Below are 12,877 nucleotides of genomic sequence, written 5' to 3'. Positions count from 1 at the left end.
ATTGATGTCATTGTTGTTGGATAGGACAGAGAGAAATGGAGAGAGGAGGAGAAGACAGAGAAGGGGAGAGAAAGATAGACACCTGCAGACTACTTCACCACCTGTGAAGCAACCCCCCTGCAGGTGGGGCCCTGGGGGCTCGAACTGGGATCCTTATGCCGGTCCTTGGGCTTCGCACCACATGTGCTTAACCCACTGTGCTATTGCCCCACCCCTTATGTACAACTATTTTTACTATAGAAACAAGATACATAATTAAACAAAAAGAAACATTACAATGTTTTCTCCCTTATTGCTGGTATTTCACAGCTCAAGGCTGATTATTTCCAAATGAGAGGGGGGGGCGGAGAGAAGGAGGAGGAGGAAAGACACTATAGTACTGCAGCTTGCTGTGATGGGCTTTGGGCTTAAACATAGGTTGCATATGGCAAAGCAGATACACTATCCAGGTGAGCTACTTTTCCCGCCCAACATTAGACCTTTTCATAGAGATCCAAATACTCAGAAGGAATGTGGCAATAAATATAGTTCATATGTATCCTCCACAAGTTTCACTTCTGTCCTTAGCAACATTTTAATTTTCTCTTAGCTTTATGGAGTATTACCAATAGAAATTTCATATATTTAAGGTGTGTAATTTAATGTTTTAATATATGTAGATGTTGTGAGATAATTTCTACCATCATTTATATTCATCACCTCACATAGTTTGATTTATTTTATAGTGAGAGCCATTTTATAGTGAGTTACCATTTTAGCAAATTTCTGTTGTACACTGTAGTTGCCATCCTGTCCATTAGATCTCTAGAACTTACTCATCTCCTATAACCCCAAAGCATTTGACCCCTATCTCCCTCCTGTGACAACTGCCATTCTACTATTTCTTAGAGTTTGACTGTTTTAGAGTTCACATTTAAGTGAGGTCATACAGTCACACATATTCTCTATATGTGTGTCTGTCTTATTTCACTTAGTTCACATCCTCTAGGCTCATCAATATTATTGCAAATGTCAGGCTTTCTTTCTTCTTTAGTTTGAGTCATACTGTATTATGCATATGCATATATATATCTATACATATATATATGTATATACTAATTTTCTTTTTGTGTGTGTTCTATCAGTAAGCATTTAGATTATTTCCTAATCTTGGTTATTGTGAAAAATTATTCAGTGAATACGGAATTATTACAATATGAAAAATTATTCAGTGAATGTGGAGTGATTATAAATTTTAGAACTACTGATCAATTTCGTTTGGATATATGTACTCAGCAGTAGTATTGCTTGATTATATAGTTTTAATTTTTTGAGCATCATATTATTTTCTATAGTGGCTGCACCAATTTACATGTCTGCCAATAATGCATAATAGTTCCTTTTTTTCATAGCCTTGCCAAATTTTCAGTTTTTTAAAATATTTATTTATTTATTCCCTTTTGTTGCCCTTGTTTTATCATTGTAGTAATTATTGTTGTTGTTATTATTGATGTGGTTGTTGGATAGGACAGAGAGAAATGGAGAGAGGAGGGGAAGACAGAGAGGGGGAGAGAAAGAGAGACACCTGCAGACCTGCTTCACTGCCTGTGAAGTGACTCCCCTGCAGGTGGGGAGCCGGGGAGCTCGAACCAGGATCCTTAAGCCAGTCCTTGCGCTTCACACCATGTGCACTTCACACCATGTGCGCTTAACCCGCTGCGCCACCGCCCGACTCCCCAAAATTTCAGTTTTTAAAAATAATAGCTCTAGGTTTGGGGTGATATCTCTTTGTGGTTTTGATTCACGTTTCATTTTCTTCTTCTTATTTTTTAGATAGAGACACAGAGAAAGATGGCATACCTGGTTAAGCGTAAACATTATAGTGTGCAAGGACCCAGGTTCAAGTCCCCACCTGCAAGGGGAAAGCTTCATAAGTGGTGAAGCAGGGTTGCAGGTGTCTCCCTCCCTCTCAATTTCATCCTCTTAATTTCTCTCTTTCTCAATCCAATAGTAAATAAATAAAAACATTTAAAGAGGGAGAGAAGGATAAAGAGATCACATCACTGAAACTTCTTTCGGTGTGGTCAGGCTTAAACATGGGTCACTCACATGACAAAGCAGTGCATTATCCAGTGAACTATTTTGCTCTGCGTGATTTTCATTTCTTTGGTGATTAGTCACAATGCCTGTTCTTTCAAAGACTCAGTTGTTTTTTATAAAAAAAAAGATTCTTGGATTTTTAAAAGCTTATGTGTACTTATGTGTAATTTTCATATATCTAAAAGTTGACTGATAATTTCTCCAGTGATCTCTTCTTGTTCATGAAAGAGTAGAGTTTTAGAGGTCCTTAATTTGTCATTCTGAAGTGCTTGATTTCTTTTTGAAAAATTGTTTCCCAGCAATATTTATTTTCAAGATAAATCAGTGATGTGTATGATATTTCTGAAGAATGTTTGTATCACCATGATGAAATTGCTTTCCATAAATTTTATAAACTACATTTTTGGATTTTTTTTTTCTTACTAACACCTTAATACTTTTTCTTAAAAAATCTTTGTAGATTGCTATAATGACATATCATAGACTGTGTAGTTTATGATCATATGGTTGTTGCGAAGTTCTGGAGAATGGGAGTCTGGGATCAGGGTGCCAGCATGTAGAGTAAGACCCTCTTCTGGGTTGGTTGCAGATTTCTTGTGTCTCCACTTAATAGAAGGGACTGGAGAGCTCCATGGACTTTATTTTCTAAGAGTGCCTGTCTGATTCAGAAAGCTCTGTTCCCATGACCTCCCAAAGGCCCCATTTTCTAATTCCATTATATTTGACATTAGATTTCAACATTTTGGGGGAGGGGTTTATAACTACTCATTCTACTGCAGTTGACTACTATTATCCTTTCTCTCTCTCTTTCTCTCTCTTTTTAGAATCTAACATGTTCATTCATTCCACATCAAATCGGAATATTTCAAGTGAAGCAAATTATAGAAATTATTGGCCCTGTGGCAGATAGAGGTTTACAGTCTACATCATTGAAAGTTTTCCATCATCTAGCTTTAGAATTCAATGGTGTCTGTCATTCTACTACTAAAAAAGTTGTGATGGAAGTTAATACTGGTAAGTTAGTCTACATGCTTTTAAAAAATATTAAATTATCTTAATAACTAATTGCTATTATTCACATGTATAAATATAGTTTAATCTATTGGTTCTTACCTTTTGTATATAGTGAAATCTCATAGAAGGCCTACTATAATAGATAGCACTGGTCTACATCCCAGCATTGGTTATTGAGTAAGTCTTTAATGGAAGCAAAGATTCACATTTTTGGCATATTCCCGGTGGATGGTAATGATTCCATTTTGAGAATCATATTTTGAAAACACTAGTTTAGCAATCTGTAAAAGTTATAAATAATACGATTTTTATATTTTATCTATTTATCTTCTTTTGAGTTTATAATAGAAATTGATTTTGACCATTCCATGGATTTTCTTCTGGTTCCTGTATCATATTATATCTTCAGTTTTCTTTTATGCTTTGAACCACGTAGAGTTACTGATAGCCAACTCTCCTTGACCTTAAAAAAATTTCAGTTTCACATGGGCCAACCCACTCTTTCAGTTTACCATGTTTTACTTTTTATGCTTATATTGTTATATATTATGCATGCATTATTTTGCTGAATTGTATCAAGAAGATTCCTTTATTAAATGAATTGTGCTTTCTGAATGTGTTTGTTCAGGGACTTAGTAAATTAGAACCAACTTTGTAGGATTAACAGTACATTAATAAATTCATGGATATTATTTACAATGCCAAGATGCATAAAGCCATATTTAAACTGAATGTTCAATTCTATGAAAGGTATATCCCCTTTGGTCAGTAACCCTACGGGGCATTTTGTGGCCAAAGATGCAGCAAATCACAAGGACTATCCACGTGCTGCAGTACTTCAGTCAAAACCTTCACATTCTGGTGACCCTCAATCAGATAAAGAGCCATCAAAGACTTCGCTACTAGCTTTTCCGAATGACAGAGCTGGAAGTATCAGACCTGCAGAGCAGGATAAAGAGTTCAGGTAACATGTTGTACTATTTAATAAACTGAAATTTAGAAGGCACAGTGTGATCACATTATATTCAGAAGTCTTATAGATCACACTCTTAGAAACTAATGACGAGAATAATAATCATAAAGATAATAATGGAATTTTAAAAATACACTTTATTTATTAATGAGAGAAAGGGAAAGTGGGGAGGGGAGAGAGAGAGAAAGAAAAAAAAACACTACTCATCTCTGGTTTATCGGGTGCTGGGGATTGAACCTGGGACATCAGAGCCTCAGGCATGAAAGATGAAAGTCTTTTGCATAACCATTATGCTGTCTTTTCCTGTCCAGTCGTGATGAAATTTTACGTTTTTTTTTTTTTTACATTGGGGGAAATGGTTGTTGAAAAGCCATATATTTGATTTACTAACCTCTCATTACTATTCCGTGTACTTGCCAGGAAGTGAGTGGCTTACTAGAAAGTTCTTTTTTATTGACTAATTGAATATTGGTCAACAGTACTACACAATTTGAGGGGTATAGTTTCATACTTGTATACAAGTATGTCTATATATGTCTATTAGACTCACTACGCTCACCGCAAGGTTCCAGTGCCATTACCCTAATCAGAACTCTCCACATTTCCTTGCTCACATCTGTTTCCTATAATCACTACCATTGTGATCATTGTTTTTAAGAGTTTGTTTTGTTGTTATGCTTTGAAGTTTGTTTTATTTATATTCCACATATAAACAGTCACCGGATTATTAACTTTTTTAAGATAGCTATTTTTTTTTTAAAAATGTGATTGTATTTGATAGGAAAGGGAGAACTTGAGAGAAGGGAAGAGAGATAGACACCTGCAGAACTGCTTCATAGCTCATGAAGCTTCCCCTTGTAGGTAGGGATTGGGTGTGTGAATCCAGGTCTTTTTGCATGGTAACAAATGCACTAAGTAGGTGTGCTACCACCTGACCCAGATAATTGTCTTTCACTTTCTTGCTTATTTCACTGAGCATGAACACCTTGAGTTTCATCCATTTTACCGCTAAAGACATAATTTAATCTTTTTAGTAGTAGTGTAGTATTCCACAGAGTATATTTCCCACAACTTCTATATCTCATCATATTTTGATGGGCATTAAAGTTGATTTAGTATTTTGGCTGTAAACATCAGGTACTATTTGTAATATGTTATTGACTGGCATAGAAGTGTAATATAATGTGCAAAGACCCTAGTTCAAGTCACTGGTCCCCACCTGCAGGGAGGAAAGCTTCATAAATAGTGAAGCAGTGCTGTAGGTGTATATCTTTCTCCCTCTCTATCTTCCCCTTCCCTCTCAATTTCTCTTTGTCTCTATCTAAATAAATAAATAAAATGTTTTAAAAATAAGTATAGGGAGTTGGGTGGTAGCGCAGCGGTTTAAGTGCAAGTGGTGCAAAGCATAAGGACTGGTGTGAGGATTCCAGTTCGTCCACCAGCTCCCCACCTGCAGGGGAGTTGCTTCACAGGCGGTGAGGCAGGTCTGCAGGTGTCTTTCTCTCCCCCCCCCTGTCTTCCCCTCCTCTCTCCATTTCTCTCTGTCCTATATAACAATGATGACACCAATAACTATAACAATAATAACTACAACAACAATAAAAAAACAAGGACAACAAAAGGGAAAATAAATAAAAAGAAAAAAATTAGTATAGTAGAAATAAACACTTTTATAAATCTACAGAATCTTCAAAGTAGTCATGTTCATTAACTATGACTGAAAACTTGACTTTTTCTAAGATTAAAAATCATTTAAAAATTCTGTGAGACCAATTACCTTATGATTATCATCATTATCTTTGATCCTTTCAAAATATCATCTTTATTTCTTTCCACATTGGACTAAACTCCCCAAATTAGGATCATAAGTTATAGTAAACTTCAGTTTTTATGAATCTAAAGCTCAAAAAAAAAAATCACTACCTTGTCAGTGCTTGATGAGAAGAGTCTCTTGTCCTGACATCTTTATCTGGGTCATTTATTCCAGAGTGGGTTTTATACATTTTAGACTGAAATTAGTTCCATTTTTACTTTTTATGTTAAACTAGTTGACTATCTAAACTTGATGTCCTGAACTGACTTTATTTGTACTTTTAGGTCATGTAATTTTATGCCATTTTCTTACAGTAGTATTTGAGTTTTAGGCCATAATTATTTCATTGTTAACAGAATTTTTTTTCCTCTTTATTGGTGGGACTAATGGTTTACAGTCAACAGCAAAATACAGTAGTTGGTACATGTGTAACATTTCTCAGTTTTCCACATAACACTCTAAACCTCCACCTAGGTCCTCCTCTGACATCATGTTCCAGGACCTGAACACTGCCCCCCACCCAGTCTTCTATTTGGCACAAAACACCAAATCCAGTCCAAGTTTTGCTTTGTGTTTTCTCTTCTGTTCTTATTTTTCAACTCATATGAGTGGGATCATCCCATATTCATGCTTGTCTTTCTGGCTTCTCACTTAACAAGGGTGGTTTTTGAAAACAATTTTTAATGTATCACTTAAAATTTTCTCCTGGGCTTATATAACTAAGTCTAGAAGTATAATTTGTTCATTCAATTTTAACTCTTTCTCTATGTTAGTATTAATGGAATAATCCAGAAATACCAAAATATTTTGAAAGCTAAACATTTCTTTTTCATCCCATAGCCGTAATTATTTTGCTCAATGCACTGTTCCATATGAACAGAAATACAACATACAGTTCAGTTATTTTCTGGCTAGAAGTTAATATGTTTAAATAATGAATTTTGTAGTGTATCAAATTCTTAGTAACAATCACTACTATTTTAATTTAAGTTTTTGTGCACCCTCAGTCTCACGTGTACAATTTCACCACTCTGGGCTGCTTTTTCATTCAGATGTGTGTGTGGGGTGAGGCAGGTAGAGGGAAACACCACACTGCCTCTCTGCCAGGCCAGCGTGGGGGTGCTTCTTCCTCCGGGCGTGTGGTCTCTGGGTTGGAGAGAACTTGACCGGACTCAGCCTGGGCTGCTACTCACTCAGCAACTCAGGAGATAGATGACTCAGAAACTCATGGCAGCTTGGTAATGCAAAAGGATCTATTGATTAGAGAGCCAATGATTTTATAGGATAAAACTGGAAGTGGCAAGTCGGAAATGGAAATGGCTAGGAAAGGGGGTGGAGAAAGGCAAAAGCATGCTGGGAAGGTAGAAGCTTCCTTAGCAACTGTTGCGAGGGTTTTAACCAGTGGGATTAATGTTACCCTGCAGGCAGGGCGGGTCTCGAGGTAGAAAGAAAATAGATCAATGGGATAGGTGGGGATCTTTCAGGCAAAACAATGATTATGTAAATAGACCATAGTATTAGCAATGCCAGATGGAGCAGGGGGATCTGGCTTAATGCCGACAACTCTCATGTGGTGCAGGAGTTTGAACCTTGGTTGTGTGCATAGTGGTGGCTAAGTTAATTCTGTAGTCCTAAAATCACTGTATTTTTTTTTTCAAAATTCATTTTTTATTTGTTACATATTAGAGAGAATGAACATTTCACATGGAGCAGAGAGAAGGAGAGATGGACAAACCAGAGCACTGCTCTGATATACTTGGTGCCTGAGACTGGTAACTCACTTGGAACCTTGGACATTTAAAGTCCGATGTTCTACCAGTTGAGCTATTTCCCTAGCAGCTATAATAGCTTTTAAAAAAAAAAAAAAAACTTTATTTATTTTTTTATTTTTTTCCCTTTTTGTTGTCCTTGTTTATCATTGTTGTTGTTATTATTATTGTTGTTGTTGCTGTCATCGAATCTCTCCTGTTCACTACTGTATACCTACCCCTAGCATAAGTAACAATTATGATTGAAGCAAATGCATACATAGGTTCATAAAAATGATTTTTTCATATTGTAGGACAATTTTCACAAAGACTCCAAGATATACCTATTTGGATCCTGAGTATGAATATACTGATAACGAAAAAATGGAAAAAGAAATTCATAAAAAACATTATGTAAACTACATTGACAAATTAAGAGACGATCGTCTACGGAAACAGTCTGAGAGGTAAAGTGCACGTCCTCAAATTGCATGGCACAGATTATGGGGTTTATGGAGCCATAAATTTATTTCTTTACTCCTTTGCTGCTGCTGCTGCTGCTGCTGCTGCTGCTGCTGCTGCTGCTGCTGGTTCTCCTCCTCCTCTTCTTTTTAACAAATTGAACAGCTTTTTCATTTGTGAAAATAACAAAATGGCAAACTACTTTAACTGTAATTATTTTGTTTCTTTTGATTTAGGAATACCATAGATGAGGTTCCCTAGAAGTAAACCCTGAGACAGGGATTGTAGTACCTGAGATTTTTGGAAAGTACTCTTTAGGAGAAAATTGTATAGGTTGAAGGAAGCAGGATTCGCTGGGGGCAGGAGGACTTGAAAATAATGTGTTTAAAATGAAGCTTGCTATCAACTTAATACCTAAAGTTTGTTGAGTATCAGTTCTACCACATAGCTACACTTTCCTTAAAACCAAAGGGCTTCGTCTTTTGTATTTCCTATCAGTCATTGACTTTAAGCCATCCCTTGGTGTTGTGGGATGGGAATAACTTCCTTGTGGAGCTAGTTGAGGTTGGGCCTTTGTCAGTGCAGGCTAATTTTAGGGAGATGAGTACATCAGTCTCTGTAGGTGTATCTGAGTGAAATGATGACAACATGCACAATGGATAGTATTTGGATTTGCAGGTGCATTTTTAATAATTTAACTTTAATTATTATTATGATTTCAATAGGAAAGCCATGCTTTCACAGAATGATCGTGCAGGATTAAAATTACCATCAACTCAAAAGTCACATATGCCCACAAAAGTGAAAACAGAAGCTGGACCATCTTCAAAAGTGAAAACAAAGGAGTCACATTCAGTAAAGTCTCTGACTAAATCTGATGAGTTGTTAACTACCAGCAAAATAGCTGTCAGGGAAACAAGGTCTCTAAAAAGAAAGGCATGTGCAATATTTTACATTTCACTGTACCATGAGAATTCTTAAGCCACCTTTTACTAATGTTGAATTATTCACTTTGTAATAATACCATTTTTCACAGGTTCTCAAAGCAATTAAAAAGTCCCCTTCAACCCCCCATGAAAAACGTGATTGCAAGTTAACTTTGACACCAAAGCAAATTCATCAAGTAATTGTTGGTAAGTCTATGAAAGATCTGCTTAGTTTTTAAAGATTTATTGAAGTATAATTTGTATTCTATAACATTTGCCAGTGTAAATATGTAAATGAATGGGTTTTAGTGAATTCACAGGATTTATGCAACTATCCTCATGATTCACTTTTATTTTTAAAAGATTTAATGTATTAATGGAAGTGGGGGGGAGGGAGAGAGAGAGAGGAGACTAGGGCAAACCAGAGCATTAATCTTGTATATGTAGTGCGGGGAATCAAATTTAGGACTTCATACTTGTAAGTTCTGCATTCTTCCACTGCGCCACCTTCAAGGACATGATAATTCAATTTTAGAATGCTGCCATAGCATCACATAGCTAATAGAAAGACTGTAGAATTTGCAAAGGTTTTCATGGTCAGAAAAAAGGGTAGGACAAGATTATTAGCAAAAAATAGATTATTTGAGGCAAGCTCATCTTTCATTAGGGTCATCTTGTGTATGTTATCTTACTAGGGCTGATCTGGAAACTCCAAAATGATTGGTATAATATTCTTTTGGGAGATGCTCAAATTGTTAATTAGGGCAGTTGGGAAAATAGCTCAACTGGTAGAATGTGAGATGTGCATATTTGAGACTCCCTGTTCAGTCCCCAACACTGCATGTGTTGGGCTGGTATTCTGACTCCTCTCTCTCCATGTGAAAATTTCTCTCTCATAAAATAAATAAAAGCATCTTTATTAAAAAGTATAATTAGGATAGATATTAAGTGCTGATGGGACCCTGACATGAGTCCATTTGTTGATTTAAAAAAATATTTCATTTATTTTATAAGAGACAGAAACAGACAAAAAGATCAGAGCATTGCTCAGTTCTTGCTTATAGTGGTACTGGAGATTGAAACTGGGAGCCTAGAGTCTCAGGCATGAGAGTTTTTTTGCATAACCTTTATGTTGTCCTCCCAGCCCTGATTATTATTATTATTACTTTTTTTTTTTTTTTTAGCAAATCATACATCTTTCAAGTTTTTTTTTTTTTTAATTTTATTTACCAGAGCATTGCTCAACTCTGGCTTATGATGTTTGCTGGGGATTGATCCTGGGAGCTCAGAGCCTCAGGCATGAAAGTTGTTTTTATAACCATCATGTTGCCTCCCAGCCTCTAAGGAAATGTCTTTTAAATTCTTTGCCCAAATTTTGAGTATTTACATTCTTACTATAGAGCTGTAAGATGTGTTTATAGTAAATAGAAATCCTTTGTCAGATGATTTCCATGTATTGTCTCTTAAGTATGGGCCATTGTTTTTTCATTTCCTTTTTAATGGTGTTAAAAGCACAAAAATTCTGGATAAGTGAACATAAATGTATTGATGGGAGTGGAAGAGTGGAAAGGATATTGGAGTAAGATTGGATATACTGATTTATTAATGATTTTGCCATATAATTTACCATGCTGTAATATTACAACATGTAATATAATTATAATGTTGATTTTTAGTCAATAATCTAACTTCAATTCATTTATATTATTTAGCCATTTAAAATATAGATTATTAATTTCTGAATAATAAATACTTTTCTAAGTATCATTTTTTTATAAATTGTGTAGTAATTGTAGTATGCACACTTCAAAAATATATGATGAACACACTGGCAATATTAAACTTAATAACTTTTCATTTTTCAGGGCCTTCTACTCTAAACTTTGATCATGTTTGTGTGAACTCCACAAATACTCTTTCACTACATGTCATTAATATGTTATCTACATATATTTGGGTCCAGTTAATTATTGATGTCAAAGAACTGAAGAAAACCAACCAGTTGTCATATGTCATTCCACCTGTAGCTAGTGCTTCTCTTTTGATATCATTTGAATCTTCCAACATTGGAAATTTTTTGAAGTAGGTTTTTTTATTTTTTAATTTCTATTTGCTACATTGAAAGTATCCTTTTGTAGAATATATATTCATTCCAATAGTTGTAGCATTTGGTCCCTCAAAATAGAAATCAATTTATAGATAGATATATTCATGTTTCAGTAGTTAACTAATTATTTTTTATTAATAAGAATTAATTATGAATGTTGGTTGGTAGCATTTGCATTTTTTACATGTAACTGAATCCAGTAATTGCAGTTAGCTACTTATTAGCTACATTTGAATGATTTTTACTATGTTACAGGTCTTTCAACTTTACAGTGAACAATGTAGTCTGTGGACACATTTTGGTAACAGCAGTTGTCCACCCAGTGAAACTTGAACTGTCTTCCAATGAACTAATACTGAGACCACATGGCTTCTTTATAAATTCATGTTTTAGAGAGACGGTTAGACTATATAATCATCATAACTATTTTGCTGAGTTTGAATGGCAACCTGTAAACACAAAAAGAGGGATAACATTTTCCATTTGTCCAACTCAAGGTATTAATTTATTTTATTTGTTTTATTTAGATGCTCATTTAATCATATAGTCAGGTCAGGTGGTAAATATAGCCAACAAAGAATTAAAAAAAAAGAAATTGAACCCCAGAAACTTGCTAAACTGTTGCTGTATGTAGCCTGTCATAGCAAACATCATAGTGATGTGTTATGAAGACCTCATGAGGACACAGATATATTTTAAAGAAATTAAATAGTTACAAATTGGATAGCAATATGCTATCTTCTCTTTATATACATCATACCATTCTATCTAGATGGAAGCGTCTCGATCTCTGTATCTGCATTTACCTGGGGTTTTAGAACCAGTTGAAGTCCACATCTGCATGAAAAGAAAAGTCAGAAAAACTTTGGAGTTATATATATATATATATGATTTCAAAGCTATTCCTTTATTCTCACTAGCTTTGTGATTTTGAGAAAAGTGCTCTGTATGCATTAGTATAGTTATCTGTGAAGTCTTCTCTGGTAATTTCTTTTTATAAATGACTAAACTATAACCATGATAAAGGCTTTTAAAAGAACTAATATTAACATCTTACACTGAGTACTTTCTGAGCATCACACATTATATTAATCCCTTTATATGCTATCTCCTTACAAAACTAGAAGGTAGACACTATCTTTTTTAAGGCGAGGGAATTGCCATCATCTGAGGTCAATCTGACCCAAAGGTGAAGTTTGCTTGTGCTGGTTTTCATATCTTGGTTGCGTGTCCTGTGCCTTTGAACCTTAGGTGAGTCTTTCTCCTGAAGTCAGAATTTGTAAGACATTCTTTCCACTAGTATTATTTTCTAACACCAAAGGAGATGATGAATATAAGATGATGAAGTAGTGTACACCAAATTTGCTTGATATCTCCTGGTTTCTAAGCCTATTATAATTATAGAAATGTGTTGGTTGTTAATAGCAACATTAGAAACAATGTCTCTAGGCATGTGAAAAAAATATTGGTGATATATTTTCGACCTTTAAAATTCAAATGATTATCTGATGTTGATAACTATTTTAGAGTGTTGGGAAACATTTGGAAGGAAAATTTTGTCAGGGATCACAAGTGATTTTTCTGTTGTCTAAGTATAAAGCTGTTTCTAATCTTATAGTGTTTGTGCCATTGGTGCATTTTTGCTTGTGGCAAAACATGGTATGTTTTTGTCAAATATTTTCATTTGATTACTAAAGTTAGAAAATATGTGGACCATGCAGTGGTGCACCTGGTTAAGCACACATATCACCAAGC

General features: G+C 35.0%; 1 protein-coding gene across 1 annotated transcript in view; it reads left to right on the top strand.

Moving 5' to 3' along the window:
• The window catches only part of CFAP47 (cilia and flagella associated protein 47), a 194,664-nt gene that overhangs the window by 21,260 nt on the left and 160,527 nt on the right, over window positions 1–12,877 (top strand). The window contains exons 9-15 of the mRNA XM_060182678.1: window positions 2,904–3,093; window positions 3,844–4,057; window positions 7,942–8,094; window positions 8,815–9,025; window positions 9,126–9,222; window positions 10,881–11,097; window positions 11,378–11,619. Coding sequence (XP_060038661.1) covers window positions 2,904–3,093; window positions 3,844–4,057; window positions 7,942–8,094; window positions 8,815–9,025; window positions 9,126–9,222; window positions 10,881–11,097; window positions 11,378–11,619 — 1,324 coding nt within the window. The remainder of the gene's footprint in view (window positions 1–2,903; window positions 3,094–3,843; window positions 4,058–7,941; window positions 8,095–8,814; window positions 9,026–9,125; window positions 9,223–10,880; window positions 11,098–11,377; window positions 11,620–12,877) is intronic.

Source organism: Erinaceus europaeus, chromosome X (assembly GCF_950295315.1).
Source record: "Erinaceus europaeus chromosome X, mEriEur2.1, whole genome shotgun sequence".
Lineage (NCBI taxonomy): Eukaryota > Metazoa > Chordata > Mammalia > Eulipotyphla > Erinaceidae > Erinaceus > Erinaceus europaeus.
This window is presented reverse-complemented; position numbering and strand designations above follow the sequence as displayed.